Source organism: Salmo trutta, chromosome 12 (genome assembly GCF_901001165.1).
Source record: "Salmo trutta chromosome 12, fSalTru1.1, whole genome shotgun sequence".
Lineage (NCBI taxonomy): Eukaryota > Metazoa > Chordata > Actinopteri > Salmoniformes > Salmonidae > Salmo > Salmo trutta.
In genome coordinates, this window is record NC_042968.1 from 57751290 (window position 1) to 57772833 (window position 21544).

At 41.7% G+C, this 21544-nt stretch overlaps 1 protein-coding gene across 1 annotated transcript in view; it reads right to left on the reverse strand.

Moving 5' to 3' along the window:
* LOC115203859 (laminin subunit gamma-3) overlaps positions 1-21544 on the reverse strand; it is a 229827-nt gene that overhangs the window by 129897 nt on the left and 78386 nt on the right. Inside the window, exons 3-4 of the mRNA XM_029768908.1 lie at positions 5370-5500; positions 3043-3209 (exon numbers count right to left, since the gene is read on the reverse strand). Coding sequence (XP_029624768.1) covers positions 3043-3209; positions 5370-5500 — 298 coding nt within the window. The remainder of the gene's footprint in view (positions 1-3042; positions 3210-5369; positions 5501-21544) is intronic.

Here is a 21544-nt window from a genome sequence, read left to right on the forward strand (position 1 = left end):
CACCATATAGGAATTAGGGTAGCATGTGGAACACAGCCTGAGCGTAATTAAAACAATCTTGTTGCTTAATGGAATCTAGCATAAAAACAATTCACGAGGCGCCTTTCCTTTATGGGTTTATCCATCCAACCAATTACAATTCCTCCACAGCAGCACACCGCTCAGTGCACAACACGATAAGCCTGAACCCCAATGATACTCACACGTAAGCAAACACGCACGCACCCACACACACACACACACACACACACACACAAACACATACACACACAAAGAAGCACGAACGCATTCACGCTTAGACATGCATGCACGAATGGACAGTACACATGGAATTCATCTTAATTATGCTACAACAACATCTTACAGATCTTACATTAACATATGATAAGTTCAATATTATTTCAGTAGGAATGCTTTTTAAACACAATATTAAATGCTATTTAGCAGCAGCTTTTACCCAAAGCGACTTACAGTCATGCGTGCATACATTTTTACTTACAGGTGGTCCCAGGAATCGAACCCACTATACTACCAGTGCCAGATCAATGTGCAGGGGTACCAGGTTTTTGAGGTAGATACTGTATGTACATAAAGGCAGAATGTAGCTGTGGAATCAGACTTTGTGGCTATGGAAGCCAGTGGAAACCAGACGGGAGGTGAGAGAGATGAAGAAGTGAATGAGTTTTTGGTGGTAAGGGAGACAAGTTAATGAATAACTTTTTTGGTGAAAATCAGCTTTGAAATCAGCATATTTTGTGTTATGGTTTGCATCTTATCACAAACAGAGCTAATATTAATAATATGCATGTAAATCTCTCATGGCTCAAAGTGGAGGAGAGATTGACTTCATCACTACTTGTTTTTGTAAGATGTGTTGACATGCTGAATGCACCGAGGTGTATGTTTCAACTACTAGCATGCAGCTCAGACAGCCATGCATACCCCACAAGACATGCCAAAGGTCTCTTCACAATCACCAAGTCAAAAACAGACTATGGGAGTCGCACTGCACAACATAGAGCCATGGCTACATGGAACTCTATTCCACATTAGGTAACTGATGCAAGCAGTAGAATAAGTTATTTTTTTTTAAAAGATAAAAATACACCTTATGGAACAATGGGGACTGTAAAGAGACACACACAGGCACAGACACACATACACATGATAAGACATGCACTCTGCAAACAGGTACACATGGATGTCCTGTTGCATGTGATAGTGGAGTAGCGCTATAAAATACTCCCTTCAATACAAAAGCAATGAAAGTACTTTTTCCATGTTTCTTCATTAGATTAGCTCTTTAGAAAGAGGAGAGTCGATGTGATGTTTTCTTTTTTATCTGTTTGGTTTTTTAAAGCTAAAATTGTGTATTGGGTAAAGTGTAATGTCATGTAATATTTAAAATGGTGTATTTTACTGCCTTAATGTTACTGAACCCCAGGAAGAGTAGCTGCTGCCTTGGCCGAAACAAAACAGTCATGGTCACCTGCAGGTTTCGTCTAGTTCCAGGTTTGTTCTAGGGACGTCCCTAGAACGTTGCGCCGTGGTCCCCTGGAGGTTTTTGTCTAGTTGCAGTGAAAATCTATAAATCCACAACTGTAGCTACCTTAAATTCCTGGCTGCACCACCAGTTATGGGGACATAATGGCGATTGGCAAGAATACATTTCTGCACATTGCTAAAAGTTGCAGTAAAAATAAGTCAATGTATACAACATTTTCAAGGTGTTATTTCTATAAAATGTCACTACACTGCTGTATTCTGATTCCAATTGTAAAAAAAAAAACTATAATTTGTACTGTGACAACTCTTGGGCTTTAAATGGGATTTTGAACTCAGACTCTTGGTCGCTATCAATCAGAAAAGTAATGCTGCAGCGTAGCTACACCAAAAGCTTAGTGAGTGTTATTAATGAGATATGGCTACAGACTTACTGGCAAGAACTTAACATCCACTTAAATCTAGCAGTGCTCAAAGACACTTGACATGAATTCTTTGAGGATTTGAACTTGCAACCTCTTGGTTGGGGAGTGCCTCACTGTTTCTGCAATGCCACCAGGTTCATGCTTGTATGTATATATATGACACAAATAGGTCAAAGGTACACCTCACAGGTACACACATGTTCTCATATGGTACCTTTTCGGTATAACGGGACATTTTTCTGCCTAATGTTTTTTTTATAGAATGTAAGGATCATCACTGCACTTTGATAGGTTGGGGAAATGTACTCGTGGGGCTCATTAGCATATTTCGGGCCTTGGTCAAAAACAAAGCTGAGATCCAAAGTGTAGGAATACAGGTAAAATCAGCTACTGACACAGATATGATGGTGTAGCAGGAAGCACGTAATGCTGCAAATCAAGTGGTTGTTAGTTCAAATCCCATGTATGGACATTTTGAATAATTACTGTATAAATAAACATACACAATGTAGTCATGTGTGTAAAATATGTAAATTGGAAACACTGGATGTTCACATCAATGTGTGTGTATCATGACAACACATTTTTGTTTGCAGGGCATCACCCGTGAAATCTTAATGTGAAATATCATCACATGTGAAGTGTTCCAAAAACACATGGTTTCACATGACTTTACATGTGAAAATCCACATCATCAAAACATGTGGAAATGTGAAATCATGTGATTTTCCGCACGTGAAATCATGTGGTTTGTCCATAAGGTTGTATGGATATTGTTTTACAAACATTAATAACACAATTTCAAAATTTTTACATTCTGTGTTGAATTATTCAAGTGTGTTAACTTCGGTGCAATATGAGTTGGGAGCTAACAATGCAACCCAGACAGCTCTAGCAATGGATGAGTCAATTGAGCAGGCACTTTGCTCTTCACTCTGTAAAGGGGCTGCACTGATACAAATAGTATTGAATGTAACAAAACCTCTAGTACAGAACCATTCAAAAATAATAATAATAACGAAGCACTGAAGTTCCGGTATACCGTGCAATATTAGTACTCACTAACTATAACCCCCCCTCCCCAAGAGTGACTTAACAGATCTCCAGTACTCACTCATACACTGGTTGACAGAGTCTCCAGTGGCCCTGGCCCATGGCCTGTCCTGGTAGAACGGGTGACACTTCTGGCAGTCCACCCCGGCAGTGTGATGCTGGCAGTCACACACCAGAGCCCCCTGCTCGTCCAACACACACTCACTGCCATGGCCATTACACTTACACCTGCGGGATAAAGATGGAGAGGTGCGTGGGCACGCAGGCACATTAATATACACACACTTGTATGGACGCACGCGCATGCACTGAGGACACACGCACGCACGTTTGCACGCACGCACGCTCGCCTGCCCGCGCACACACACATACACACTGAGGGAAATTAATAGAGAATAGGACAGAGTAGTGGAGAATAGGTGTAAAATGAGAAGGTTTTTTCACTGTGAGGACTTGTCACTTCCCATTACCTTCACTCAGTGGCAGATACATCGCCTGGGATAAGGTGGAGATTTTATCCCCTTCAGTGACTACTGCTCTGCGCTGTTCAACTCCCCTGTGTGATCAACTCTCGTCTGCACAAGCTGTCCCTAAGCATAAACAACAACTAGAAACACTCTTGCACACTGTGTGTGTGTCTGTGTGCGTGTGCATGAGTGTGTGTGCATGAGTGTGTGTGTGTGTGTGTGTGTGTGTGTGTGTGTGTGTGTGTGTGTGTGTGTGTGTGTGTGTGTGCATTCTTATGCTATACCTTCCTTTCCAACCAGTCGAGAAAATACAATTTCCTGTGACTAGAAGACACCATTTATCCAAGGTAACTTAATGATCAGGAATGTATTGCTAATAGCTGTTATCTCAGGCCCGATCTTTATAGTGTCTGATTCTCCTTATCGTCATTGGTTCTGTTGAGTGCTTACCTGCGTCCCGAATGGTAACCCTATGCCCTATAATATAGTGCAATACTTTTGACTAGAGCACTATGGGTCCTGGTAAAAAGAAAAGCATGAAATAGGGAGTAGGATTCCATTTGGAACTCATCCTCTGTCACTGGTTCTGTAGAGGGTCTTTCTGTGAGGGGAGGGGAGGGGGGGGCTCAACATCGCGCCCGTCCCTGTCAGATTTAGCCAGCTGTCCCGGATCCAGACGCTTTATGCTAACGGCTTTGAATCAGTTATTTCTGTTTCTGTTATTGTTGTTGTTGTTGTTGTTGTGACAAGGACGTTGTGAGCCAAGAAGTAAAAAGTGCCCCCAACCACCAAATCAGATGTCTCTACTAGCAGACGCTGAGGAACACTTGACAACCACAATAATGAGTATGGCACAGATATAGATCATATAGCAGCTCAGTACTCCATCAGTTCTGGATCATTTTTTTAAACTATTTTGAGTTGTTATATTCCACTGGTTGACCATTAAAGCCAACACATTGACGTACCCTGGCACTTATTGTGTCCATTCATAACATTCAGTGTGAGAATTGTGCTAGCACTGCTATGGCCAATCTAATGAGCTAGGCTAAGTATGCTACACTAACCAAACAAGTGGTCAGGTAGCCCCTCGCCGTTCCCTCAGGTGTCATGGTGACATTGTTGGGTCATTTGTCAGACTGTCACGCCTCGCTGTGATCAAAACCACTTATGACAGGTGTCAGATCCTGTTGAAGCAGTGGGTGAAGGCTTCATCTCAATTACTTAATAACATCCATGTTATCCTGCCGTGCCTATGAACATCCTGTCTGTTCTGCCTTCCTCCTGTTGTCCATTCTCATTACTGTGAGGAATAAGCCCAGGGACCAGCAGACATGGGGGCCGGGTTTTCAGTTTTGGGAATGATTTCAAATAGTATTTGAACCCAGGTCTAGGGACCAGGGACAGAGCAGGGACAGAGACAGGAAAGAGACAGGAACAGAGGCAAATTACGTGGCTATGTTTCTATGTCTCTTCTGTCCAGGACCATGCAGGGCTTGCGTTTGAGACTGTTTATCATGTAAACAGGATACAGAGGGAGGAAATGTGCAGCGGACGTTCGCCATATGTGTTTTATTATCTATCAAATGGGCCACGCTGGGTTGTTGTTTTATAGTTGAGTCTGTCTGAGAAAGGAGCAAACAAAACAAAGATAAATCAAAACTACACAGCAAATATGCTCTCCCTCCTCTTTCTTGCTATTTCTTGCTCTCTCTCTCTCTTTCTCTTTCTGTTGAGCTTTTTGGCTAATGTCGAGTTCTAGCAGTGACCACAATCCCCGGTGGATTGAGAAAGAGAAAGAAGTAGAGGAGAGTGAAGGAAAGGCGTGATAGTTTTGTCTCTCTTTGATGTTTTTGGAGGGAGTATCCACGACGACAGCCAAAGGCCTCTGAGGACCAATCAGATGTCAGGTGTGTGTTACCTGGCTCCCACAGAGAAATCAGAGATGGCGTAGAAGTAGGATCGCAGCACCTTGGCGTCCTTGAAGAACTCGTCTCCGAAAGTGTTGAGCCTGTCCAGAGAGATCAGCAGGTCGGTGGCTGTCACCCACTCCTATATAGAGAGAGACAGAGAGAAGGAGATGGGGATGAGGAAGAGGCTTTGGAGGGATGGTGGCTGTCATCTACTACAGAGAGGGACAGAGAGGAGAGGGGCATGAGGAGGAGGCGATAAAGGGGTTTGAGGAAGGTGATGGATGGAGATGGAGAAAATAGGAAAGGTAAAAGACAGATTCAGGTAAGGTCAGAAGGTGGAGGAAGAAGAGGATGTGAGAGAAAGGGGGGTTAGAGAAGGATAGATAGTGCATAGTAGTGAAGAGAGACAAGCCTTGGAGATGTAAAGAGGGTTAGAGTAGGGTGTGAAGGAAAGAAAATGAGAAATATTGAGATATAAGAGAAATAAATAAATAAGAAATCGAGGATAAATAGAGAGGAAATCAGCGGTGGAGATAGAGATCACATAAGTTATAGAGGAGACTTGGCATAGCGCTCTCAGACTCTCAGACAGTATAACAGATAATGTTTGGCAGCACACACCGAAACCATAGCATCCCAGATACAATGAATGCACCGTGGATGAGATGAATTGGAACAGTTAAATAGAACAAAATGAGAGTGGGGGAAAGAAAAGAGAGAAGTGAGAGGAAAGAGAGTGGAAAAGACAAACAGCAGGATACGGGAAAGAAAACATTAAATTCACATGTGAACACGTGAAGTTAATGTGATAACAGGTGACAACATGTGAAGCAACACGTGACAACATGTGATAACATAAACTACACGTGACAACATGTGAGCACATGTGAGAGAGAACCTGATCTCATGTGAAATGAATGTGACAACATGGGAATGCAAAATTTCAACATGTGATACCATGAAACTACAAGTGACATTTTATCACTTGAAAACTCAGTTGTCAAATGTAATTTAGAATATTTTACTTTGAAAGACATAATTGACATTAATTACATTTAAACAGTAATTGACTCCTGCAGGTTTTGTTTAGATCCCAGTTTGTTCCAGGGACATTCCCAAGGACATTATGTCATAGTCCCCTGGAGTATTTTTTATAGTTACGGTGAAAATATGGTTAATCAAAAACTAGTTACTGCATTTTACAGCTAAATTCAGGTGTTAATGTTAAAGGACAGTATGCTGATTACTTAACACTCAACCTCTCTTCAGATTTCAACTCACAACCTCTTGGTTGCTAGCTAGCTGAAGTTCCTGCTGCACAGTGGAGATAAGCAAGAATGCATTAAATGTATACAACAGAAACATAAACAACAACTTGAAGGTGTTATTTCTAGAAAAAGACAGTATGTTGCTGTATTCTGATTTCAATTAGTGCACTTAAAAAAAAATGTGCACTGTGACAACTCTTGGCACTCATCATTAAATGGGATTTGAATTCATAAACTCTTGGTCACTAGCAACTGGAAATGTGCAGCTACACTACCAGATCTGTGAGCGTGAAAGAGATATTGCTACAGGTTTGCTAGCAAGAATGAATTTCTGCACTTTGCTAAAAGCTGCCCAGAATCAATCAATAATTGTCCAATTATCACCACCAACATAAACTAGCAGTGCCCAAGGACACTTGACTTAGAGTATACATTCATTATTTGAACTTGCAACCTCTGGTTGAGAGTGCATCAATGTTTCTGCAGTGTCACCAGGTTCATACTTAATTGCACTATTCAAATAATATACTTCAAATACGAGATGTATTTTCTAGTATATCTTAATAAGTATACTATGAATATACGACAATTACACTTCAACACACTTATTAAAAGTGTACTTTTTTATGAAACTCTGCTTGTGAGTGATCAAGTACACTATAAGTGCCTTGCAAAAGTATTCATACCCCTTGTATTTCTTCCAATTTTATTGTTAAAAAGTGGGATTAAAATAGATTTAATTGTCATTTGTTATCAACAATGAACTCAAAATACTATGTAATGTCAAAGTATAAATAAATAATACAAATTAGATAACTAAAATATAGTCATTGAATAAGTATTCAGTCCCTTTGTTTAGGCAAGCCTAAATTAGTTCAGGAGTAAAATTTGGCTTAACAAATCAAATAATATGTTGCATGGACTATGTGTGAAGTAATAGGGGTTGACATAATTGTTTATATGACTAACCCTTTCTCTGTCCCCCATACAACACCTGTAAGGTCCCTCAGTCAAGTATTGAATTTCAAGCACAGATGCAACTTCAAATACCAGGGAGCCTTTTGAAAGCCTCTTAAAAGGGAAATGATTGATAGATCTGTAACAATATCAAATCAGACATTGAATATCTCTTTAAGCATGGCCAAGTTAATAATTATACTGTGAATTATGTATTAAACCACCCAAACATATCAAAGATACATTTGTCCTTCCGAACTGAGCTAAAGGACAGGCGTGAAACTGCTTAGAGATGATACCACGAGGACATTTGTGATTGTAAAACAGTTACAGAGTTCAGTAGCTGGATGGATCAACAACATTGTAGTGACTCTACAATACTGATTTAAATAACAGAGTGAAAGGAATAATACAAATATACAAAATACAAATATTCCAAAACATACATTTTCCATGCAACAAGGAACTAAAGTAATACATCACAGCTGAGGAACATAGTTCCTGAGAGATTAATTTTTCATATCTCAAGAAAATATACTTAAGTATACTTTCAAAAAAATTTTAATTAACTTAAATGTCCACAAAATGTATTCATTAAAGTATACTTTCAAAAACGCATGCATGTGCACAAAAATGCAAATATTACCCAGCATCCTTTTCTGCAGCTGAAGTATTCATTTATATTGTGTCTCATATTTAGCTTATTCAAATGTTTTGATGTTCATTTTCAAACTGAATAATGTTATACTTTAAATTACACATTACAAATTTCACAATGTGAACAACTACAGTGTGAAATGCAAATGGTGCACAGTACTCAACAGTGTTACTTCTAAATTGCTGCATCTGTCGTCGTACGTAGTGGACCAAGGCGCAGCTGGTCGAGTGCTCTTAGTGACTTTTATTGAACACAAAATTAAACAAAACAAGAAACCGATCGAACGAACAGGATTGCAGGCTACACACACAGCTATGCAAACAACAACTTCCCACAAAGGGACAGGTGGCAACAGGGCTACTTAAGTATGACTCTCAATCAGCAACAACGATGTACAGCTGTTCCTGATTGAGAGCCATACCAGGCCAACAAAGAAATACACAACATAGAAAAACATAGAAATACAAAACAAGAACATTACCCCAAAACCCCGGAACACATAAATCAAACACCCCTCTTACATAAATACACATTCCATTAAACCCCGAACCACATAAAACAAATGCCCCCTGCCACGTCCTGACCAAACTACAATAACCAATAACCCCTTATACTGGTCAGGACGTGACATTACATTATTTTTCAGCTCGTGGATTCAAACTGAAAAAAATGGACAATAAATATATTTAATATTGTTCCATTTAGATAGTTTAAAATAAACATAAAATATGTTAATGAAGTATGATGGAGGTTTATTCAAATGTTTAAGTTTTTATGCTTAGGGCAGCATACTATGTGTAAATATTTGTATGAACATAACAAGATTCAACAACTGAGACGAACTTAACAAGTTCCACAGACATGTGACTAACAGAAATTGAATAATGTGTCCCTGAACAAGGGAGGGGGGGGGGGTCAAATCAAAAGTAACTCTCAGTATCTGGTGTGGCCACCAGCTGCATTAAGTACTGCAGTGCATCTCCTCCTCATGGACTGCACCAGATTTGCCAGTTCTTGCTGTGAGATGTTACCCCACTCTTCCACCAAGGCACCTGCAAGTTCCCAGACATTTCTGGGGTGAATGGCCCTAGCCCTCACCCTCCGATCCAACAGGTCCCAGACGTGCTCAATGGGGTTGAGATCCAGGCTCTTTGCTGGCCATGGCAGAACACTGACATTCCTGTCTTGCAAGAAATTACACACAGAACGAGCAGTACGGCTGGTGGCATTGTGATGCTGGAGGGTCATGTCAGGATGATCCTGCAGGAAGGGTACCACATGAGGGAGGAGGATGTCTTCCTTGTAATGCACAGCGTTGAGATTGCCTGCAATGACAACAAGCTCAGTCCGATGATGCTGTGACACACCGCCCCAGACCATGACGGACCCTCCACGTCCAAATCGATCCCGCTCCAGAGTACAGGCCTCGGTGTAACGCTCATTCCTTCAACGATAAACGCAAATCCGACCATCACCCCTGGTGAGACAAAACCACGACTCATCAGTGAAGAGCACTTTTTGCCAGTCCTGTCTGGTCCAGCGACGGTGGGTTTGTGCCGATAGGCGACGTTGTTGCCGGTGATGTCAAGTGAGGACCTGCCTTACATCAGGCCTACAAGCCCTCAGTCCAACCTCTCTCAGCCTATTGCGGACCGTCTTAGCACTGATTGAGGGATTGTACGTTCCTGTTGTAACTCGGGCAGTTGTTGTTGCCATCCTTTACCTGGTCCGCAGGTGTGATGTTCGGATGTACCAATCCTGTGGAGGTGTTGTTTCACTTGGTGTACCACTGTGAGGACGATCAGCTGTCCGTCCTGTCTCCCTGTAGCACTGTATTAGCTGTCTCACAGTACGGACATTGCAATTTATTGCCCTGGCCACATCTGCAGTCCTCATGCCTCCTTGCAGTATGCCTAAGGCATGTTCGCGCAGATGACCAGGGACCCTGGGCATCTTTCTTTTGGTGTTTTTCAGAGTCAGTAGATAGGACACTAAAGAGGCCTATGTTTTCATAACTGTGACCTTAATTGTCTACCGTCAGTAAGCTGTTAGTGTCTTCACGACTGTTCCACAGGTGCATGCTCATTAATTGTTTATGGTTCATTGAGCAAGCATGGGAAACAGTGTTTAAACCCTTCACAATGAAGAGCTGTGAAGTTATTTGGATTTTTGCAAATCATCTTTGAAAGACAGGGTCCTGGAAAAGGGACGTTTCTTTTTTTACAGAGTTTATAACAGCGGCAGCCTATCAGAACATTGCAGGCGTGGCTTTCGGCTAGCTTTTTTGGTCTCCCAATATAGGGAATGTCATCCAAAATCATCTACAGATCTCTGATTGAGCCAGTGGAATGAACTCCAGTGATTGACTTGTAATTTTGTTGTTGAAGAAATGGTGTTCCCTGATAGGGGAATTATGAGATGTATGTTAGAGGAAGTACAATATTATCATAAGGAGACACATACTTGTAATATGGATGAGGAATGAAGTGAAAAAGAGAGGTGGATGAAGTTAAAGGTTAAGGGCATTAGGCCAGTAAACCGGAAGGTCGCTGGTTCGAATTCCCGAGCCAACTAGGTGAAAAATCTGCCGATGTGTGCTTGAGTAAGGCACTTAACCTTAATTGCTCCTCTAAGTCTCTCTGGATAAGAATGTCTGCTAAATGATTTAAATGGAAAAATGATGGAAAATAGCAAGATGGTTTGTTGAAGAAGAATGGTAGAAAGTCTAAGCAGAGTGAGCAGTATGCCAGATCAAGGTCTGGAGGATAAATGAAAGTGAGTGAGGGCAAATTATTGAAGATGGCAGGTGTGGTGGAGCCCGAGGCTTGCACCAATGGTCAGGGTAAAGAGGAGTCTGTGACATTAGGAGTGACATTTTTGGAGAAGGTGGACCCCTGACTTTTGGCTGATGCATTTGTGGTGTCTGGGTGGGTGAAAACTAAGTTGGGTGCTGTGTAATTGGTGAAAGTCACCCGAAGTAGCCTTGTGACAATTGTTTGTGTTTTCCGCTGGTCAGAGGGGGCAAGCGCTTCGTTGCAAACGAATTAGGACAAGAGATGTGACTTGTTTGCTCTCAGGAAAAGAGTGCCATTGAAAGGAGTGATTCTCGGTGTTTGTGATGCTTGTGCGACGAAGACAGGGTAGCGTGAGTGGTGAAACAGAAGAGTTGTTGTCTGTTCTTTTCAGTTTTGATGTTGAGTCTGCCCAATAAAGTGATTTTAGGATATTTCAGTTTTCCCATATGAGCCAAATACATTATGTTGTTACAGCTGTCAAGCTTATGGGCATGTGGCAGCAATGTGTAGGAGGGAGGTTCCTAGGTGTGAGAATTGTGCAGAAGGGCAGGAGACAAAGGAATGTGTAGTATTGGGGATAGAAGCGATATGTTAATTGTTGACCTGATGTAGGACTATAGGTTTAAATAGAGGAGTAGGCAGGTGGGTTTTTAATGAGTGTAGGGTTAGATGGTAGGGTGTTTGTTGATTTCTTTTCCTTTTTTCAACAAAGTATAAGGGAGTTATACTCCATTCTAGTTGGTGGTAGTAATGCAATATTTATTGGATGCCAACCAAGACAAAAATCCAGTGATGTGCTGGAGGTGTAAAGTCCAACATCCTCCAGGTTTTTGCTCCTCCCTTGTACTAGATTGATGAATTGAGGTCACTAATTAGTAAGGCACTCCCCTCAACTGGTTGGCTAAGTCTTGATTAAAAGGGGGAAAAAAACAGCAGACACTCAATGGAATGAGTTTGACTCCCCTGTTGAACACTGTCAGTTCTGCAGCCTTGTTTTTTTCAGTTTCACCTTTATTTAACCAGGTAGGCCAATTGAGAACAAGTTCTCATTTACAAATGCGACCTGGCCAGTATAAAGCAAAGCAGTGCGACACAAACAACACAGTTACACATGGGATAAACAAACGTACAGTCAATAACGCAATAGAAAAATCTAAACACAGTGTGCAACTGTAGTAAGATTAGGGAGGTAAGTCAATAAATATGCCATAGTGGCAAAATAATTACAATTTAGCAATTAAACACTGGAGTGATAGATGTGCAGAATATGAATGTGCAAGTTGAGATACTGGGGTGCAAAGGAGCAAAAAATAAATAACAATATGGGGATGAGGTAGTTGGGTGGTTATTTACAGATGGGCTGTATACAGGTGGAATGATCGGTAAGCTGCTCTGACAGCTGACGCTTAAAGTTAGTGAGGGAGATATAAGACTCCAGCTTCAGTGATTTTTGGAATTCCAGTCATTGGCAGCAGAGAACTGGAAGGAAAGGCGGCCAAATGGGGAGTTGGCTTTGGGGATGACCAGTGAAATATACCTGCTGGAGCGCGTGCTACGGATGGGGGCTGCTATAGTAACCAGTGAGCTGACATAAGGCGGGGCTTTACCTAGCAAAGACTTATAGATGACCTGGAGCCAATGGGCTTGGTGACGAATATGAAGTGAGGGCCAGGAAACGAGAGCATAGAGGTGGCAGTGGTGGGTAGTATATGGGGCTTTGTTGACAAAACATTTACATTACATTTACATTTAAGTCATTTAGCAGACGCTCTTATCCAGAGCGACTTACAAATTGGTGCATTCACCTATAATATCCAGAACGGATGGCACTGTGATAGATTACATCCAATTTGCTGAGTAGAGTGTTGGAGGCTATTTTGTAAATGACACCACCAAAGTCAAGGATTGGTAGGATAGTCAGTTTTACGAGAGTATGTTTGGCAGCATGAGTGAAGGTTGCTTTGTTGCGAAATAGGAGGATTGGAGATGCTTAATGTGAGTCTAGAAGGAGAGTTTACAGTCTAACCAGACACCTAGGTATTTGTAGTTGTCCACATAATCTAAGTCAGAACCGTCCAGATTAGTGATGCAAGACGGGCGGGCGGGTGCAGGCAGCGATCGGTTGAAGAGCATGCATTTAGTTTTACTAGCATTTAAGAGCAGTTAGAGGCCACGGAAGGAGTGTTGTATGGCATTGAAGCTCCTCTGGAGGTTTGTTAACACAGTGTCCAAAGAAGGGCCAAAAGTATACAGAATGGTGTCGTCTGCGTAGAGGTGTTAAAGGCTTGTTAAAGGCAACATAAGTGCAGGTGATACCAAAGAACCATAAGATATTTCATTTATGGCTAGTCATCATGTAATTGTAATACTCACTTTCCAACCAGACCATCAGGTCAGTGAGTGTGATGGTTTAGCTACAGTAAATTACTGTGAATTTTTCAATTACACACTTGTGGTGAAATCCTGCATGGAGCCTTCACCGTGCATTGCCACTTCAAGAGCGCATCAGCAGTCAGAAGGGAAGATATAAAGATAGCTCTTCCGGCTCTCTGGGAGGTAGTTCTCGGTTGGCACGGCAGTTTGATTGTGCTTGCAATGTTGCAGAAGTCTTGTTTAGCTTCAGCGTGCTTAGTTCGTAAAGTGTTTAATTTGATCATCAGTGTACAGCTCTAGGTCGTGGTTGTTATCGTTTGGAACTGCACCGGTTATTGATCGCATGGATTAGTAGCGACATTGTTGCGAAGCTTTGACACAAACCATCAGCCGGACAGATAGTGCAACTGCAGGCCTGAAGTCAACAGCTAAGATATCTCTTAGTACATTGTAGTTAAAAGAGAGGTTGCTCGGAAGTTTATGGTGTATTGTTATTTGAATTGTATTGAGGTGGTGTGGTACTAAGGCCTTTGTTTTGCCTTTGAACACCCCCCCCCCCCAAATCATACCCTCTGCAATAATACAGATAATTCTAGTGTTGGCAAATCCTCTAGTGTTGAGGGTTCTTTGTTTTTGTAAATTGTTTCTATTTAGTTGCCGTTTAAATTGCTCTGCCATTATTATTATTGTATGAGGTATTATTGGTGGGTTTACCCCTGTGCTGTGATGTGTCTTATCTTTTCTCTCCACTGGCTATCTGGCAAACAGGCTACACTCGGCAGTCTCTTCTGCTGGTGTGTGTGTGTGTGTGTGTGTGTGTGTGTGCGTGTGTGTGCGTGTAGTAGTGGTACTCTCTCTATCCAACTCTTTTCTTTTCGGCAGGGTTAATACCTGACTGGCGCCCGAACAAAATCTATATCTTTACCCCTCTCTAACAATACCGCTACACACTTGTAACTAGTTGACGGTAAGTTATTGAAATTTAAACATTAACTTCCTGTATACCAGCTGCCATTAAGCTACTGGAAAATGCACAGTAACCTTTTAACAGTGCAGTTCTCAATTATCACAAGTTCTCCAACTGGTAATTACTAGTGGGAAACTCGTCTATCTTCCCTGAGCACCGACTTCTCCCACATGCTGACCTCTGACATTACCTACTAAGGAAATGACCTCGATAACAGCATTTTCGGCAGTTAAATGTAACAACAAAACATTATTTACAAAAAGCATTCTAGTAATGTGTTTTTAACTTTATAATTGGTTAAAAAGTATGATAGCTTTACTTTTGGTGTATGGTTGATGCAGCTTGTTGGCAATTAGCCAGTTTCCCAATGATTTCAAAGCACCTGAATGCATCCAACTGGTATTTACAGCTTCACAAATGATAAATTCTTACCTCGCCATTGGTTATGAACACAGCTTTATATTTAATATGTTGGGTAGAAAAATGTACCATTATACTAGATTATCTTCACATGTACACTGAAAGAAACCGACCAGTACCATGCGAGTTCCTACGTGTACCTCTGAAGATACCTTTGACTGTTTTGTACCACAATGTACCTTAACTGTACTCTTATTTTTGAGTGTGTGGATGTACACTGAGTGTACAAAACATGTTCTTTCCGTGACATAGACTGACCAGGTGAAAGCTATGATCCATTATTTATGTCACCTGTTAAATCTACTTCAATAACAGTAGATGAAGGGGAGTAGACAAGTTAAAGACATATTTTTAAGCTTTGAGACAATTGAGACATGGATTGTGTGTGTGCCACTCAGAGGGTGAATGGGAAAGACAAAAGATTTCCGTGCCTTTGAACGGGGTATAGTAGCAGGTGCCAGGTTCACTGGTTTGTGTGTGTCAAGAGCTGCAACACTGCTAGGTTTTTCACGCTCAACAGTTTCCTGTGTGAATCAAGAATGGTACACCACCCAAAAGGCATACAGCCAACTTGACACAACTGTGGGAAGCATTGGAGTCAACATGGTCCCGCATCCCTGTGGAATGCTTTCGACTGCTTGTAGAATCCATGCCCCGACACTGAAGCTGTTCTAAGGGAAAAAACGGGTACAACTCATTACTAGTTTTTATATGTTCTTGCTAACAAATAACCATCTGGTGGCACTGTTGAGACATTAATGTACTCCGGAACGAAAGATTGCAAGTTCAAATCCCGAGATCATTTATGCACATTTAATGCTGAATTTTATCAGATCCAAGCTAGTGGACACTGGCATAGCGATTGTGTTAGAGCTTTCAAATCCAGAAGCGTCTTCCAGCGTTATCCCTGAAGCGGAAATTGCTATTGGCAGCCGGAGCTGCATTAAGAGAAATCCCATGCAGCCTTGTTAACAAGTTGGATCACTGGAATGTGATATGTAATCTACACCTTAATAAGGCTGATAGAAATCCTCATTATTTTCTTTTAATCACTTCAGAGCTATAATGCAGTTACACCTCTAACACATGTACACCCCCGACACTGCCAAAACACGTGTTTATCACAGGTTTACCCTTGATCTGATTGAATCTAGGCCTTAATGTCAAGAGTCCCTGAGCACTGCTACTTTTCAGCTGGTGTTGTCAGATAATCGCACAGTTATTGACTTCAATCTGGGCAAATTTTAGCAAAGTGCAGAAATGTATTCTTTGTTTTCTGGTTACTTCCTGAATACAGTTTGTTGTATAGTTACTGACAAAATACAGTTCAGCTGTAGAAACACATTAAGTTATTTCCACTATTTTCACAGCAACTCAGTATCCGATAACTTTCAATAAAATTACAGGACTTTTTTTCAAGGTATCCTATAAGGTTAAATACAATTGCAAGTGAGGCATAGCAAGTTCATTTGCAGGACAGGCCAAAAGGTACCCAAGTGCAATGCGACTGACAGCAAATATATAGCAAAACACTAGTACAGTATCCTATTACTGTGTAAATGTACCTTTAAATGACTATATAAAGTACCACAAAATTAACAGTAATGGCTAACAGTGTAGTTTCATGTTATCAGATGTTGAATCACAGTTTCAGAAGTGGAAAAATCACTTGATTTCACACGTGGAACACTTCGCATGTGACATTTCACATGTTTTGGAAAATTAAACACATCACATGTTTTTAAATGTGCAACTCCATGTGTTATCACTGTTCAGCTAAAATAAGAACCAACCAGAGATTTTAACAGACAACTTCTATCACGCCCTGATCTGTTTTACCTGTCTTTGTGATTATCTCCACCCACCTCCAGGTGTCACTTGTTTTCCTCATTCGTCCCTGGGTACTTATTTCTGTGTTCTCTGCTTGTCTGTTGCCAGTTTGTCAAGTCAGCCAGTTTCATTTTTCCTGGTCCCCTGCTTTTTCCTTCTCTCTGTTTTGCTAGTCCTCCCGGTTGTGACCCTTGCCTGTCTGGACTTTGAACCCGCCTGTCTGACCATTCTGCCTGCCCTGACCTCGAGCCTGCCACTCTGTACCTTTTGGACTCTGGCCTGGTTTTGATCTTTTGCCTGTCCACAACCGTTCTCTTGCCTACTCCTTGTATTATAATAAATATCAGAGACTCAAACCATCTGCATCTGGGTCTCGCCTTGTGCCCTTATAACTTCTGGGTTTCAGGTACACTGATCTTTCTGCTGCGCCTCAAAGTCTGGCACGTTCCCCTAACCATTCATTACCTATAATATCTCTGCACTTAGCAAAAGATTGCTATCTGCAATGCTATTTTATCATTTATTCGGACTATTCTCTCATCCTTGATTTGATTTACAGAATTTGAGGGTTTTGGCACATGGGTGATTTTATTCGGTCCCTCAAGTATTGTGCAAAAATTAATCATATTCATTTTTTTAATGTTTGACAGCTGATTTGCTGGTGTTTTACAGTCCTATGAGTGATTTTGGAATTCTGTTCCAAAGTATTCCTACACATTATAGAGAGATGAACACCTTCCTAATATGTCAGGGCATGGACTACAAGGTGTCGAAAGCATTCAACAGGGATGCTGGACCATGTTGACTCCAATGCTTCTCACAGATGTTAAGTTGGCTGAATGTCCTTTGGGTGGTGGACCATTCTTGATACACATGAGAAACTGTTGAGCGCAAAAAACAGCATTGCAGTTCTTGACACAATCAAACCGGTGCACCTGTCTACCTACTACCATACACCGTTTAAAGGCACTTAAATATTTTGTCTTACCCAAAACCACCTGAATGAAACACAATCCATGTCTCAAGGCTTAAAATTATATCTTTATCCTGTCTCCTCCCCTTCATCTACACTGATTTGAAATGGATTTAACAGGTGACATCAATAAGGGGTCATAGCGTTCACCTGGTCAGTCTGTCATGGAAAGAGCAGGTGTTCCTAATGTTTTGTACACTCAGTGCATGTGATCGTATACGAGCAAGGTTCTTTCGGTCAATTTGCAGTCAACAAATTTTCTGTTACTATGTTCCGGCCCATCTGAACATCCGCTCAAGAATAAAATCGGCCCGCGGCTGAATCTAGTTGATTATGCCTGCTGTATGATATTGCTACTTTTTGAAATGTGTTAGATTTTTCTCTATTGCAAGATAGAAATGTAGTAAAAAGACTAAGCCTACAATATTGTTAAAAAATAATAGTACATTTAAATTAAAACACACACATATATATTCATGCTACAAACCCATCACAACTGCTTCTTCCCAGGGGTGTCATGGACCTCAAAGATCTGAGGGGCACAACGTACGTGAGGATGGCTGGAGATTTTTGCATTTTTCAAACACCTGAAACAGCCTTTCCCAACAATCTAAAGCCATAATAATTATGCTTAAGCATATCTCCCTTGTCTATCCTCCTAACTGGTGGTTCTTGTTTTAAAAATAAACTAAATATGCTTCTCTGAATCGCTGCTAAAATCTGGGTAAAAGATTGAATGGAATGTCTTACTTAGTACATTACATTAGTTATTGCTTGTTTTTCTAAAGTCTACCGACCTTGCCAGAAGGCATGCCAGCTATGATAATTAGACAAGCTAGCTACTCTAACTCGATTGATAGCCTGAAATGGCTTCCTGGTAGCTAGTTATGAGGTTGGGAGATCGGGAACCTATCTGGGCTAGCTAAAGCCAACTTCATAAAATTGCTAAGTGGCCACTACTATTACAGAGAAAGAAAATGAAGAACCTCCCCCGACCCACACACACACTATATGTACAGTATGTATATGTTTAAACAGGACAAATCTAAGGGGGCACGTGACCATGTACCTCTATGGGCATGAGACCTCTGCTGCTACCAGACTTTTATTTACTATTGCTAATACCGCACAATTAAAACATTTGCCCCCAAATCCCCTCTTCCCAGTCAACCACTTGAAGTTGGAGAGTTAAAGGGTCAAGGACCCTGTTTGGAACATCTTGTGGGAATGTAGAACATATGTGTTCCAGGACCCCTTTAATCCAGAAACAGTAGGACTCCTGGAATTTGGTGACTTCTGTGGGTCAATAGGATCAGACCTGGGTCAGACCTGGGTCAAACATATGGTAGCACTATGGATGGGTACTAATGCCTGGAGTTGGATCAGATGTTCAGAACCAGGTCAACATAACAAGGAATGGAGCTGAGAATTGGACCAAAACAGTACTGGAAAGCGGTCATTTGTAAGACACTACATGACCAAAAGTATGTGGACACCTGCTCATCAAACATCTCATTCCAAAATCATGGCCATTAATATGGAGTTGATCCTCCCTTTTCCTGCTCTAACAGCCTCCACTCTTTTGGGAAGGCTTTCCACTAGATGTTGGCACATTGCAGCGGGGACATGCTTCCATTCAGCCACAAGAGCATTAGTGAGGTCGAGCACTGATGTTGGACGATTACGCCTGGCTTGCAGTCAATCCCAAAGGTGTTCGATTGGATTGAGATCAAGGCTCTGTGCAGGCCAGTCAAGTTCTTCCACACTGATCTTGACAATCCATTTCTATATGGACCTCGCTTTGTGCTCGTGGCATTGTCATGCTGAAACAGAAAAGGGCCTTCCCCAAACTGGTGCCACAAAGTTGGAAATACAGAATTGTCTAGAATGTCATTGTATGCTGTGATTTTAAGATTTCATTGGGGCAGGTAGCGTTCTCCTGGCATCCGCCAAACCCAGATTTGTCAGTCGGACTGCCAGATGGTGAAGCGTGAGTCATGGAAACCCATTTCATGAAGCTCCCGATGAACAGTTCTTGTGCTGACGTTGCTTTCAGAGGCAATTTGGAACTCGGTAATGAGTGTTGCAACCGAGGACAGGCGATTTTTACGCACTACCCAGTTCAGCACTCAGCGGTCCCATTCTGTCAGCTTGTGTGGCCTATCATTTCGCGGTTGAGCCGTTGTTGCTCCTAGACATTTCCACTTCACAATAACAGCATTTACAGTTGACCAGAGCAGCTCTAGCAGGGCAGAAATTGACTGACTTGTTGGAAAGGTGGGATCTTATGATGGTGCAATGTTGAAAGTCACTGAGCTCTTCATTAAGGCCATTCTACTGCCAAGGTTTGTCTTTGGAGATTGCATGGCTGTGTGCTCGATTTTATACACCTGTCAGCAACGGGGGTGGCTGAAATAGCCAAATCCACTGATTTGAAGGGGTGTCCACATACTTTTGTATATATTGTATATGTGAACAACATCCTTTGTAAAGATAATATGGTTAATCAATAGCAGTCTCCTATATTCTCACTGTCTTGCTACTGTATTATATATCTCTCTCTCCTCATATGCCCCTGGCCATACAGTCACACCTTGCCTTTCCTTTTCTCCACCATTCATTCTGCTACCTCCTTTCTTTCAATCCTCCCCCTCTCTCTCACTCTCCTTAGTTTCCTCAGGGAGCCCTTGAGGAGGCTGTGTTTGTGTGCCGTCTGTTTCACAGCAGCACGGTGCAGAGCAGAGTGGAGCTGATAGGCTACTGTTATGGGGCCTGCTTATCGACTTCGGCCCTGCTTGACATAGCTCCGCTCCTGCTAATGGGGTTTGGACGCTGCCGAACGACCCAGTGCCCAGGGGCTGTCGGTGGGAGCATACGCTCATTCTTCACATGCTCCCGCCTGCCCGGCGCTCCCGGTACCATCGTGAATGGAAGAAAAAAAACACGAGTTTGGGGGGGGGGGGGGCAGTGAACGATTACAGGAGAGAGTTTATTCTCATTCAGGTTAGGAAGGGAATGATGGGAAACCAAACCGATAACTTCTCTCTGTACGCTCCCTCGCTCTTTTTTTGCTCCGTGCCTCTACAGCAGGGTTAGAGGAGAGCAAAGTGTTTGGGAGACAGAACTTTTTTCCCTCACTTTGTCAGAAGTTTGAGAACAGCTTGGTGCTGTATCACAGAGACAAATCAATGCAGTGCTGCCAAACCAAATTATCTGATTGGTCGATGCGTCTAGCTTCGGCACCAAATCTATAATGATTACATCACACTGCAGTCACTTCATAACATGTGATCAATTCTGACCAATGATCAATAGCCAATAACAGGCGATCTTACCTGGTAAAATAAGGGTTCAATAAAAAAATCCACCATTATTGCTGTTAAATATCGCCCCACATCTCCAGACGTGAAAGGTAAAGAACAGAAGTAAGGGAGAGGAGACACTTTTGTTTTAGATCAAGGATGATTCAGATGCTCTCAAGCCCCCCAATGTCTTATTTATACTTCTTTCTCTCTCCATCCCTCTCTCTGTCTAAAATCTGCAGTGTCAGACAACGACAGGATGTAGTTTTATGAGTAAGCTTCACATAGGGGGGTATGCTAATGTTCATATCTCTTAGTACTCCCATGATACGGACACGACTAAGGATTAATCAGAGCGTCTGGATTTTATTGTAGTTCACGAAGGGGCCAGCCGTGGGGTGGCAGTTAGCCTAATGGTTAAGAGCACTGGGCCAGTAACCAAAAGGTTGCTTGTTTGAATCTCTGACATGATTAGGGATAGTATCTGTTGATGTGCCCTTGAGCAAAGCACTTAACCTAATTGCTATAGATAAAAGCATCTGCTAAAATGAAATAAGTATGTTTTATAGTGTCGCGGAGATCATCTATTTTTGTTACAATAGTTTGTTTTGTTCATTATTAAAAAAATCAGGATGTGTCC